This window comes from Bos grunniens, chromosome X (assembly GCF_055505025.1).
Source record: "Bos grunniens cultivar Pamir isolate PY7600 chromosome X, Bosgru_T2T1.0, whole genome shotgun sequence".
NCBI lineage: Eukaryota > Metazoa > Chordata > Mammalia > Artiodactyla > Bovidae > Bos > Bos grunniens.
Window position 1 is genome coordinate 16,763,208 of NC_141194.1, and position 13,914 is coordinate 16,777,121.

The window sequence follows — 13,914 nt, forward strand, 5'->3', positions numbered from 1 at the left end:
TGTGTCTCATGGACTATGAAGGTGGCTTCTGCCCCATCAACGGGTGTCTGCTCAACCCTCCTCTCTCTTACCTGGGGATGAGAGTTAGGATAACTGGGGGTCGGGGGGGACATGATTTAGGAAGCAAAATCAAGATGTTTACATCTTGGCATCTCCAGTCTTTTCAAAGAGAATCTCATTCTATAAACAAAACTCAAACTCTACTGATGGTTCTGCGAGGCCTGGCTGGTGCTAGAGTCCAGGCTGAGAACAGGGGCTGTCTGTAACATTGAGATTTAGGAGCTGGGCATTTACAGCGGTCTGAAAAGGTCTGAGCACCACCCATACTTGTCTTGTTTTTCCTTCTCCAGACGTTCCTGCTCCTCCTGTTCCTTCTGCAGCCGGGCCTGTCGTCTCTTTTCAGACAGGATCTTTGTGGCCTCTCCTGCATCAGTGGTGCCCGCTGTGGGCTTCCCTGAGGCTGCGTCGGAGGAAAAGATCAAGGGACATGAAATCATGACTGCACTCACATGGGCAGCTGCCACTTGGAATTGAAAAAGCCAACCCAGTGGGTGACGGGAAATGCTGCCGGGACCAGCACAATCAGCCACCGAGCAGAGGCTGCCATGGGCTGGCTGGGACCCTGGATGCATTCCACTGTGGAGGGCAGTGGAAAGGCGAGGAGGAGAGACGGGTCACCAGCAAGCCCCATGGCAGCCTCCACCACTGCACCTGTCTGGGTAAACTCACCATGGCTGTCATAGAAGCTTAGAGGACTACAGGAAGCCCCTCTCTGTGGGAAGGGCATACCCTGACCGAACATAGCTCAGCACCCCCTGGGGCTTCCACAGCCAAAAGCAGTGCCAGTCCCTCGGTCTCCTCTGCCAGGAGACACTCAGGAGAGCAAGGGGAAGGACTGGGCAACGTGCCAGCTGAGAAAGCAGCACCAGAGCATGGAGTCGTCTCTGGGGAAAATCCCCGTCTTTCCCCCAAACCCGAGGCTCCTGTGGGGATGGACTCAGTGGCAGAACCAGATGGGCAAGGAGGGCCTACCTCTGCCACCCTTGGCCTTCCCTGCCGTGGCCTCATGCTTCTCGTGCTTCTCGGTGGCCTGCCTGTCTGCCACGTGCTTCTCTGGGACCTCCTCCTTGGGTGAGCTGGCTGCCTGCTGAGGCAGGGTGCCTTCCTTCTCCTTGTTGCTCTTCTCTTTGTCTGCTTTCTTCTTGGGTGTCTCCTGGCCAGAAAAGCTGGAGAGGCGGTACTTTACCGGAGATCCTGGGTATGGCGGCTTTGTGTTCTTTGGAGACTGCGGATATGCTTTTGAAGTTGCCCTGGAAAACCAAAACCACGCCATAAGATGATTACTGGGCCTGACCACAGAACCCTCTGTTCCGAAGACATCTGGCTCCAAAAAGCTGAACAATTTCATCCTTCAAGAGGGACAAATGTAAGGAGGAGCACACACTCAGCAGTCCCTGAAGTACTATCACCCTAACAGGAATGTATGGTACTTATAAGACATCCCCTACAGAAGGGACAATGTTTTAGGAAGCTCAGCTGATGACATCATGACCTGATTTCACTTAAGTTTGACGACAACATGAGAGTAAAGTGTTAGGCATTTCCCCACCTCCTTTTTTTAGATGAACACCAAGGTTGGATCTGGCTTCAGCATATGGCAATGAATGAGCCCAGTCTTATTTTTTTCTAATTATGGCAAAATACACACAACATGAACTGTACCATCTTAACCACTTTAAAGTGTACAGTTCAGTGGTATTAAGTCAATTCACACTATAGTGCAACCATCCCTCCACTGTTTACCTCCAGAACGTTGTACTTTTTAAACACTAACTCCACATTCTTACCTCTCTCCAGCCCCTGGGAAACCACTTTACACTTTCTGTCTCAAAGGATTTGACTATTCCATATACCTCACATAAGCGGAATCATACAGTGAAAAAAAAAAAATCACCTTTGCTGAGGTATAACTGACATCTAGTTCATTTTCAAGTTCTGAGGAACAAAGTCAGTGAAGAGGTGGGGAGACGGGGTGTCTTTTTTTCAAGGTTCTCAAGGTTTAAAAGATTCTCTCCAGTTACTGGGAAGATGCAAAATGTGAGAACAAGCCCATGTCCATCCAGGGAAATACAGTTTTGCTAAAATATAGGACCTTGCCTTACATCTGTTGGAAATAGGTCCATTACATGTGTCCTAGCTGAGTCTGGCTCCTGGTGAGCTCTGGTTGCTGATGACATGGGTAACAGCCTAGATTCAGTTGCTGAGTATACCCAGAAGTTCACACATACTGGGGTGACATTTGTACAGAGTACTTTTAGGAAGAACATAAAGTACCCAGCTGACAAATTACAAATTGTCACTCTCAATCCTGCAGCAGGTTGAACAATATGAAACTGCTAACAGTCAACCATTGTGACCTATAAAAATGGCAAGTCAACATAATATTAAAGGCCAATTTCTCACCAGAGACATAAAGAGTTACCTAATCAGATACTGGTGGTAAGGAAAAAACAAGATCGGATTAGTATTAAACTTGGTCTTGAGCTGGAAAATAATCCTCAAGTGGTATGTGCACTGGAAAAGATGCAGGCCAGTTTTCAATTGATGCTCTCATGGTAAAAGGCAAACTCTGGCTGTTGAAGAGAACACTTTTTCTCAGTTCGTGCCAGGCTGAGGGCCACACAGTGACCCAAAGAATGTGACTTAAAAGTGACCTGGATTTTTAAAATTCAGATGTTTCAGCATCAACCATTTTACAGATATGGAATCCATCCAGATCCCACTTCCATGGTGAACTGTACACCCCTCTCCGGCAGTCCGCTCCCTAGCTGGACCAATGTGAGACCAGGAAGGATCACTTCATACTAGCCACACCAACTTCCCTTGCGCCACCATCCTGTTAGGTGTGGAGCTGCCCAGAACCCCCTGACACCTTGCCATGTGTGGTTGGCGCTTCCCCTCTGCAGACTGTCCTGCCTCAGTCCTGGGGCTCAGCTGACTCAGGCCCCACCATTTCCAGGGCATCTCTTGACAACCAGGTGTTTCTTTCCACATGCTCTAGATACCCCTGATTTTCTAATTCTGTTCCTAGACATCAACCAAATAAAAGCCAGGTAAACAATCCTCTTGCCCCCTCCATATACATATGCATATGTACCAGGGTTTCTCAACCCTGCCATGACATTTGGGCTAGATCTTTCTTTCTGTGGGGCTATTCTGAGCACTGTTTAGCAGCATCCCTGGCCTCAACTCACTAGACGTCAGCAGCAATCTACACCACTCCCCCTCCAGAGGTTGTGACAATCAAAAATGTCTGCAGACATCATCAAATGTCCCCTCAGGAGTAAGATCACCCCCAGCAAAGAACCACTGAGGTAAGACATACATACAGCACCCCCCACATACCTTCTATGTGTATAAGGCAGATGAAAGTGGTGCTGCTCTGGTTGGAGGGGTGGTGTCCTAATCCCCACACCTCCAAGGCCCACCAATGAGCTTCCTAAAGGGCCTTGGCTGGAGAGGGAATTCTTAGTGCCTCCGGTGTTCAGACAGAGTTGTACCTGGACCACCCCTCCAATAATGTGGAACTCAGGCTTCCTCTAACACCTTCCAAAACTCTGTTCATGCTTCCTGAGTGCTGTCTGCACACCAGCCCCTGAGCTAAGTGTATTTGTATATGTATGTGTATATATGTGTGTCTTTTAGTTCTCAATAACCAGTTATGACACAGGTACTATTATTATGGTCATTTTAAGGAGGAGGAAACTGGGCTTAGAGAGGTTAAATAAGCCATTGAACTGTGATCTGAACCTTCGACTTCCTGACTCCACTTCTTTCAACTTGGCCCCATTCCCTGTTTGCAGTATGGCTAAGCTGGAGTTTGGGGTCACCATGATCCCCAGATGTTCATTTTAGAAGGGGCACAGAGTAAGCACACAATAGCTATCAGATATTGGTGTTAATATATGATAAAATAAAATCTGAGTTATACTTACAGATGAGAACAAACCAAAAGCAGGAGGAAGCATAATGAGGGAAACCACAGGCCCTGCTACCTCATGATGACAATGTTCCATTAAGCATCATTTTCCAATTAGCTGCTAAAACCTATGTTTAGACTCAAACAGCCTGTATAACCTTATGGCAGGAGATGTGCTCAACAATGCCCTCCTTCCATACTGTCATCTAGGGATGCAATGATCCTATAACCACCAGGAGGGGGTCTTGAGGGAGCTGGTCCTATACACTGAGAAGATCAAAACAGGCCACTTACTCCCTGGAATGTAAAGCGCATGTTCTGTGCAGCTCTGGTGCAACCACTGCTGGGCAGTCAACAGTATAAAGAGTTACTCCTGGATGTGGGATTTGGAGAGGCCAGCCATAGGAAGGCTGCTGTTTTATGGCAGATGACGTAGACAGAAACATGTCCTCCTCCCACAAGCATTCCTAACTTGACTCATCAATTAGGAATGTCTGCTACTGAAAGGATTGGCCAAAAGCCATCTGCTCTTTTTCCTGGCCCTCATCCTCCTCCCCCAGGAGTGAAGCATGACCTCTCTGCTGGATGAGACAGAGCAAAGGTACCGGGTACCCACCGCCCAGTCCATTATAATTGTCTAAGGGACCTGCTTGCAGAAAGCACACGTCTGTACTTCCCTCAGGGGTGCCTGAGACATGGGCTCCCTGGGGTCCTGGTGCAAGTACCTGTCGCACATGTGCAGACATGTGAGGAGCTCTTCTGCAGACCCCACTTCCACCAGGAGGGTCTCCAGGGCTAGACTCAGGGAGGAGTGGGTAACAGGCTTGAAATGGCTACAGGCCCAATTCATTCTATAGTCCCACCTTAGCAGCAGAAAGCCAGCATCTGGATCCCAACATGACCCCATGGCCTGGTCTAAATGGCTCACACTCAGAAGGGAAGGGAGCCCATTGAAGTCATGCCCTCCCCTCAGTCAGTGTGCTCAGAGCCTGTAAAAGGGACATGCAGGGCAGGACTATAATATCAAGGGGAAAGGCTGGCCTCCCCTGGGTAGGAGAGGTTCTGACAGCCTCAGACCTACTCAGCTCTGAGCAGCCTTGCTTCAACTTGCTTTAAGAGAACAGTCACACGTATGTTCTGTTCACACCACAGACTCTAAGGCTCTATTATAAATAAAAGTGGGCCAATTGTCCATGAGCACACATCTAAAAATAATTGCTACCTGAGAAGTAAGGGTGAATTATTTGGGATAAAACTTAATATATTAAGGAATCTAATTACATTCCCCTAACCCAGCCCTTGCCCAATAAAAAAATATAGTAACTTAGAACACACACACACACACACACACTTGTGTACACATACAAACATGAGCTTCAAATAAGAGAAGAGTAAGTAAGTCATTGCCTTTTTTAAAAATACCAAATGACCAAACTACAGAATACAATCTTAGAAGTTCCCTATTTTATTTCCAAATCTGTAGAGTTTCCTGCTCATCCTGCCTCACTACTTCCTACATGGATGCAGTACCCTGCCAGCCCTGCAAGAGCTGCTGAACGTGGGCATCTTACACCAGGTGATGCTGGTCTGCCAGGCCCCGAGGCTCTCTGGCCCCCTGCTCACACCACTTACTGCAAGCCAAACCAAGTGTAGCAAAGCTCTTGTTTTCCCAGTTTCCTAGAAATAGATATCTTGGCTGATGAAAGAAATTAAACACAAATTAATCAGGGAACTCACTGTGCTTTCATAGTTTTATTCTAAAGTACCTTCTCATCTGTTTCATAAGGGTCTATTTGATTACCACAATAACCCAGTGAGGTACATAGGAAATTACTATTAACCATATTTTAGATTAAAAAAACCCCAATCCTAAATGCTTAAATGACCTTTCCCAAGAGGTATAAAGAGATGAGAGAGCCAAATCACTAGATTTTTCATCTTGCTTTCTAAAATAGTTTTTCCACTTCAATTTTTATTTTTTTTTCTAATTTTATTTTATTTTTAAACTTTACATAATTGTATTAGTTTTGCCAAATATCAAAATGAATCCGCCACAGGTATACATGTGTTCCCCATCCCGAACCCTCCTCCCTCCTCCCTCCCCATACCATCCCTCTGGGCCGTCCCAGTGCACCAGCCCCAAGCATCCAGTTCAATTTTTAAAAACTCAATATCTCCAGTGATTAAAAACTTAACAAAAGGAATTCACAAATTTTGTTGGATTAACAGAGATAGGCCTCTCTGATGCACAAGGCAGGATTATATAACCTTTTGAGGTTCCGTGACTGGTAGGAAATATAAACAAACACCTCTGTAAGCAGAGCAGCAAGAAGACTCTCAGGAGAGGGTTGTCACGCTTCTGAACGTGAGTTTACTGCAAAGCATAAACCCAAAGGGCTTTTTATCCTCCACATCTTGGAATCTAGTTCTATTTTTCTCCTAAGCCACTTGACTCCAGGCCAAGTAAACACAGACCACCCACAGGATGGGAGGGGTCTGTTGCCTCATCAGTACAACTTGATCAACATGCTGACAAGTCTATTTGTCAATCACATTTTACTACTTTCTAGAGGGAATATGAGCGATTTTATACCAGAGAAACCTGTGTATACCACCTCAACTCAGTGATCACAGCTATCATCACCAGTAATGAAACATGGCCTCCTGACATCATAGCCTCTTGACACGATGCACTGAGAAGGAACCAATATCCCTTCCACAAGACTCCTGCCCCCAATGTATAATCTGAGTCTAACCACGAGGAAACAGCAAACCAATTCAAAATGAAGGACAGTGCTAAAAAAAAAACCCACTGGTCTGTGCTCTTTACAAATGTCAGGGTCATTAAGAAAGGCTGAAGAACTATTGCAAGTTAATGGAGACTGAGGTGGCAAGACAACTAAATGCAACGTGGGACCCTGGGTTGGATTCTGGACCAGGAAAAAGATGTTGTAGAGGATCTCACTGGGACAGCAGGCAAAGATTACAGTCTGGAAATTAACAACATCATGTCAAATGTTAACTTTCCTAACTTTTCACAACTATATTGTGGTCACACAAGAGAATATCTTCATTCTTAGGGATAAAGGGTCAGGATGTCTGCAAATGACTCTCAAATGGTTCTCAGAAAATGTGTATCTATGGAGACTACATGAGAGTGAGTAGGGGATGGGAATGATAAAATCTGTGCAGCTACAAGCGAACAGGATGAAAGGTATACAGGAGTTCTTTATTCTATTCTTGCAATTCTTCTATAAGATTGAAGTGATTTCAAAATAAAAAGGTTTTTAAAATTGGTCTAAACTCAAATTATTCTCTACTAAGACTGACAAATACAGGACTAGGACTGGGTGAGTATATAATTATGGCTGTGAGGAGGAGGTATAACTTAATATTTTCAATTATCCTTTTCAAGAAAAATTTCAGGAAAGAATGTAAGTGTATCTGAGAAGGACGGTGGTAACACACACAATAGTTAAACCATCACTGCAGGGAGCCCTGGTCCACTGTAGATACTCACTTGGGCAGGGCAACGCTGCCACACATCTACCAAAGAAGCCTATGCGAATGGCGCTCGGCAGTGACTAATTAGATGCCCTCAACCATGAAAGACATAGACAGGTTGGCTCCAGGAGCCTGTGATTCTAAAGGGAGGTGCTTATTTTGTGCCATCAGACAACTTGCCTTAATTCCTTCCCTCATATGGACTCTCGTTTTGTTTCTAATGCATGATAAAATGAAATTAACTTAGGTTCCTGATACAAAATTGATCTCAGGCAAGCTATCTCTGAAAGTCATTATCTTTGGCAGATTAAATTTTCCAAAGACGGCCCCAATAATATCTTCTTCCACCTCACATGATCTTTTCAAGTTTATTTTTCCATTCCATTGAATCTGAGGTGTTTCCACTGCTTTGACCAAGAAAACACAGCAGAGAAGGAATGCTGTGCCAATTCGAGGCACAGGCCTTAACTGGGGTTTATGGGCCAAAATCCTTAATAGGCTATCTTGGACCTTAGGTTGTAACTGTAGCATCAGTTGACAGTGAACCATAATTGCACAGAAGACCCCCAGGGTGAGAACTTTCCAGTGAGCCCATGTTAATCCACAGAACAACCACATAAAAGACCCTAAGACCCTCCCGGTAAGCCCAAGTCACAGAGCTGTGAGAATTAATAACAAATTATTGTTTTATGCCACTAGGTTTTAGAGAGTTTGTCACAGCAGCAAGGGATAATGGATACGTTTCCCATCACAATGACCAAACCAATTTGGAATACATTTCTAAGAATCTGAAACCATTAGAGAATATTTCACAAAGAAGAACTAGGAGTACAAACAGCACCAACCAGCAGAGGCAGAGGCAAGACAGACTGGGTAAATCCACTTGGTCACACTCAATTTCCTTTCTCTAGGTTATAAGAGGCAATCTATGCTCCATCCACATCTTTAAGAGTGTTGCTGAAGCTAGTTTTCTAAAACCATACAAGTACCCGACAATGCCAATCAACAATGAAAATAAACTTGAACACTTAAAAGAGCAATGCTATTAATATGCACAGCTACCCTACAGTGATTTAACTGTTCAGATCTGGGATGAATCCAAAGGTGGAATTAAGATTGTTCAGAGAAATATCAACAACATCAGATATGCAGATGATACCACTCTAACGGCAGAAAGTGAAGAGGAACGAAAGAGTCTCTTGATGAGAGTGAAAGAAGAGAGTGAAAAAGTTGGCTTAAAACTCAACGTAAAGAAAACTAATATCATGGCATCCAGTCCCATCACTTCATGGCAAATAGATGGGCAAAAAAGTAGAAACAGTGACAGACTTTATTTTCTTGGGCTCCAAAATCACTGTGGACGGTGACTGCAGCCATGAAATTAAGAGACACTTGTTCCTTGGAAGGAAAGCTATGACAAACTTAGACAGTGTATTAAAAAGCAGAGACAACACTTTGTCTAAAGATCTGTATAGTCAAAGCTATGGTTTTTCCAGTAGTCATGAAAGGATGTGAGAGTTGTACCATAAAGAAGGTTGAATGCTGAAGAACTGATGGTTTCGAATTGTGGTGCTTAAGAGTCCCTTGGACAGCAAGAAGATCCAACCAGTCAATCCTAAAGGAAATCAACCCTGAATATTCATTGGAAGGACTGATGCTGAAGCTCCAATATTTTGGCCATCTGCTGCGAAGAGCCGACTCATTGGAAAAGATCCTGATGCTGGGAAAGATTGAGGGCAAGAGAAGAAGGGGGCAACAGAGAATGAGATGGTTCAATGGCATCACCAATTCAATGGACATGAGTTTGAGCAAACTCGGGGAGACAGTGAAGGGCAGGGGAGCCTGGCATGCTGCAGTCCATGGGGTTGCAAGGAGTCGGAAACGACTTAGCAACTGAACAACAACAACAGATCTGGGAGGAGAACAATGCACTGACAGAGCCATTCATCACAAGTCCCTTCTGCATTTCTGGATGAGTGTTCATGGTGATTGACTAGCCCCTATCCCATCCTATTCAAAGCCATATACTTCCGGTGTGCTTTAAAGAGCATACGCTTGGTCTACACAAAGGGAAAGCTGAAAATGCCCATGTGGTTGGGGTTTATTTTGTGTGATACCATTTTAAAAAATCAAGTGTTTCTTTTTCATCTTTCTTCAGTACTGAGTATACAGAAGATTATTTATAAAATAAAAAACGTATTAAGAATGATATAACAAACGTTCACACACACACCAACTAGTGCAAGAAGAAGCCATAATAGGCCAGGATCTGCCACATGTCCCTTCCTGACCCCACCTCCACTTCCTCCTCAAAGGTCATCATCACTCTGCATTTCATGTTTGCCATTTTCTTAGTTTTTCTAAAAATAATTTTACCACATTTATATTCCTAAAAACACACTGGTTGTGAACATCGGGGAACTCAGGATACATGGAATCACTGCTGACATTCTTCTACAACTTCCTTCTTCTGCTCAACACTGTATACCTGAAATCTACCCACTGCTTGTGGGCAGCTGAAATCCACTCTTCTTCATTGCTGTAGTTTGGTTGGATTTTCAGAATTTACTTGGAGTCTACTTGGCTTTCCATATGTCTCAGACCTAGCCCATACCCACTGTAGTTCACTCACTACTTTTCATCCCCGGCAGAAACAACTTTCTTTCTGAACATTTTAAAATCAAGAAATGTTTGCTATTCCTTAGATGTCTTGACTTGGTAGTTCTGATTTGGAGGTGCCTGAGCAATCTTTATCACCAGGGCACCTTCTGCACAGGAAGTCCAGCTGCGGTAGTGTGTGCTATTTCTCCTGCCTGTGCAAGAGATGACATGTATAGGGCTCTGAAAATTAAAGCTAGTCTATCAATTTGTTGAAAGTGGTAGGAATCTTGTGCAGCATGGTACAGAAACCATTATCCCTCATCCTTTTAAAATTCCCCAAGTGAGGCATGCAGCCCAGAAAACAGAATGTTTAAGAAACTGCTCAGTGAGAGAATAAACTGATGAATGTTCCAGAAGGATTGAGGATCCAAAAGGTCTGAGTCCTTGGGTAGGTCTGGCCCCAGCACTGCCCATACCTACTCAGACCACTCTGCCCTCCAGATCCACCTCCCCCTGCTGCCAGCTAAGCATCCACAGACTCATATTGAGCCCAGATTGTGCAACAATAAACTGAGTCAGCCCCTGCCCTCTTGGCAGCCAAGCAGGAAATCAAGTGCACTGAGGCACATGTCAGTTCATCCTGCTCCCTCACCTCATGCAGGGTGCTCTGCTCCAATGTCACCTCCTTGGAGCAGTCTTTCCTGACTACTCCCCTCTGCCATTCTCAGCCATCTGACCAAGGCTCATTTTTCTTCACAGAATTTATCACCACCTGATATTACATTTGCTGTTTACTGTCAGGCAAGCTCCACGAGGACTGATAAGAGCAGTGGACACAGAGTAGGTGCTCTACGGGTGTTTGATGAAGGAAGGACTGACACAGGTATGTTCTGTGAGCACAGCGAAGGGGGCAAATTCCAATCTGGCTGGTTCTGGAGAGGATGCCAGCTGAGCTAAGTTCTGAGGGACAAGTAGCTCAAGGTGAGCGGCTCTCTCTTTGGAGCAGGCCTAGAACTGTCCTTATTTGGGTCCACATCTACCTCCTCCGTTGCCGGGGGCCTGACCAAGTGGAGACTACTTTTATTTGCTTGGGGATTCTCCAGAGCATCTAGCACAGTGGCCTGCCCTCATTCATTCCACAAATACTTAGAAACCATCTACTAGGTGCCCAATACTGGACAGAGTAGAAATTTCAAATATTTCTCTAAATTGAACTACATTATAAAAAGTCTGGGATTGTGTTTGAGTCTCTTTAGTCAGAGAAAGATTTTACAAAATTCAAGTGTTATGTCCTTTAAAATATAAAGTATTTCCTGAAACACAACCTTCAAGATTTTCAACTTCAAAGAAATAGCACAGAGCCCACTACAAGCCTGCTTCCAAAAACTGAATTCGTATCTCTATAGAGGGAACGCCCTCTACTCCCCCAACCCCACTGCCCAGTTCACCTCTGTGAAATGTACAATGATGGTAATGAAATTTGCCAGCTACTATCCATGCAGGGACAAAGAGTCAATATCCAGCAAAGACAGGGTGGAATATGGAAAAACCCCAGTAGAAACAGGTTTTTCTCTCTGTTAATGTCAATGTCCCAAACTGATACCAGAACAGTGATATGTAAATGGAAGGCTCAGAAATAAGACAGAGACCTCAAAGCTCACCTAATGGATTTAGAGTTTGCAAAAAAGCAATACCAAACCAAAGACAGGCATACAGGCACAGAAAGAATGCAATGGACTTCAGGAAAAAAAAAACAACACTATGAATTCAGTAATATGCTATGGAAAGATTTTCTCTATGGAAGGCAGATACGATATAACCAGTATTAGCAGTTTATCAAAACCACAGCAATGTCTGAGCAAAACAATATTAGTGGAACAGTCTCGGAGAGCAACAAATCAGAAATAAGAGCTGACATCACTTTGAAATATTTTTTTTAATTCCCAAGTGTTCATTAAAAATCTGTTTCTTCCTATGTTCTCTGAACCAAACTGTTGTACTATAGAAGCATTATGCGATTCTCTTTCTATATATAGCTTCTTTTTTCCAAATTAAAATCATATTTCTCTTTCTTCCTCAGTACTTTTGAAGATGTTTCCATTCTACTGCTGGATTGAGTTATTTATTGAGTTATTCTTGTCAGTAAAATATTTAGTAAAATATTTAAAAGACTTAAGTCAGTGGTCACACAGTGTACATTTGTTTTTCAGTCACACAGGTTTTCATTGGTGAGTTCACTCAATTCTTAACAAAAGAATATAATGGCTTCATTATAAAAAAAAAAAAACACACTGCTGATGGTGACTCAGAAATTATTATTGCCTCTCTGTTAAAGATACAGGTAAGATGAGAGGGCATGAGAACAAGCATGGAGCACATGGGCTTCAGAGCTCAAGTACAATGCAATCCCTTCACTCCAGATGCAGCTGGAGAAGGCCAGAAAAGTAGAAGGGGGACTGATGTGCTGAAAGAGAACAGGCCAAGTGGATCATCTCCATAAATCAGGGTCCAATATCATCAGGCAACAAAGCCCTCAAGACCCCATTGTTTATCCAGAAACATATAACACACCTCAGACTGCTGGCCACGCCTTGTGGGGGAGCTGGAGGCACACGCCACCCCACACAGAGCCTCCCCCAAAATTGCTTTAAACATGTGACTGTGGCAAAAGAAAAAGAGGCTTACTTGGATGTCACAGGAGAAGACGACCTCTTAGAAATGCTTCTCAGAGGAGACATGAGGCCCACGCTGGGAACAGAAGCAGTTGCTCTTGGCCCCCTCTTCATCTTCTCTGTCTGTAGGAGACACAGAATAGGACAGCCATGGCCCATCACTGCTATGACTTCCATAATTTTTAAAAATACCCCAGATGGAAGTGATGCACAGCTTTTTTTCAGAAGGAACCAAACAAAGCTATACTGCTTCCCACCATGGGAATCTTTGCAGAAAAGCACCAGGGGATCATCCCATTTAGGTCATTCAGTTAGGGAAAAAAATTTCAGTCTTAAAACATAAAGACCTCCTTTTCCTTGTTATCTTACAAAAAGCTAACAATGGAACCAGATTATGGTCCTGGACACACAGAATTTGGAATGACTACAAAGATATACAATCACTATAAAATAGCTATAGATGGGTGCGAGACAGTGAGCTGGGGACCTTGACAGTGTACCTGGTTTAACAGGGACTGTAACCTCTCCATCCCTCAACATCTCCATGGCCTGCCCCACATTGGCCCTAGGCCTGGTCCAGAGCAGATGCTCCATGACAATGGTTCTCTTCTCTCCCTATTGTAACTTTTTGTAGCAAATCCTCATGGGGCCCACATTCATTAGCCCCCTTCCACAGTAATCCATCCAACAGTAAAACTCTAGCATCTGAAACATTCACTTCTCCTGTGAGAACCTCAGGATCATATTGGATTAAAAAAAATAAATATGGTATTACAAAATAGATGCCCAATGGTAATGTGGTATTTAAAATAAATCCACATGTCATATGATACTCCTCCCTTTTACAGGTGGAGCTTAGTTCACTTCTCCTCAAGCATGAGTTGGTCTCTCTCTCTCTCTTCGATCTTTTGCTCTGGAGGAAGCCAGCTGCCATGTTGTTTGGACTCTCAAGCAGCTCTAAGGAGAAGTCCATGCAGTAAGGAATGGGGGCCTCCTGCCAAGAGCCACATGAACGAGCCATCCTGGAAAACCCCTGCCAAGTTTTCTAACGACTGCAGTCCTAGCTGCCTGCAGTCCTGACCACACCCTCATGAGAGACCCTGAACCACAACCACTCAGCTATGATGTCCTCAATTTCCGACCCAAAGAACCAGTGAG

General features: G+C 44.2%; 1 protein-coding gene across 15 annotated transcripts in view; it reads right to left on the bottom strand.

Moving 5' to 3' along the window:
• The window catches only part of MAP7D2 (MAP7 domain containing 2), a 101,698-nt gene that overhangs the window by 17,795 nt on the left and 69,989 nt on the right, over positions 1-13,914 (bottom strand). For all 15 annotated transcript variants that reach the window (XM_086387461.1, XM_086387465.1, XM_086387458.1 and 12 more), the window contains 3 exons: positions 12,770-12,879; positions 1,033-1,310; positions 328-460 (listed from right to left, as the gene is read on the bottom strand). In XM_086387461.1, the coding sequence (XP_086243587.1) occupies positions 328-460; positions 1,033-1,310; positions 12,770-12,879 (521 nt within the window). The remainder of the gene's footprint in view (positions 1-327; positions 461-1,032; positions 1,311-12,769; positions 12,880-13,914) is intronic.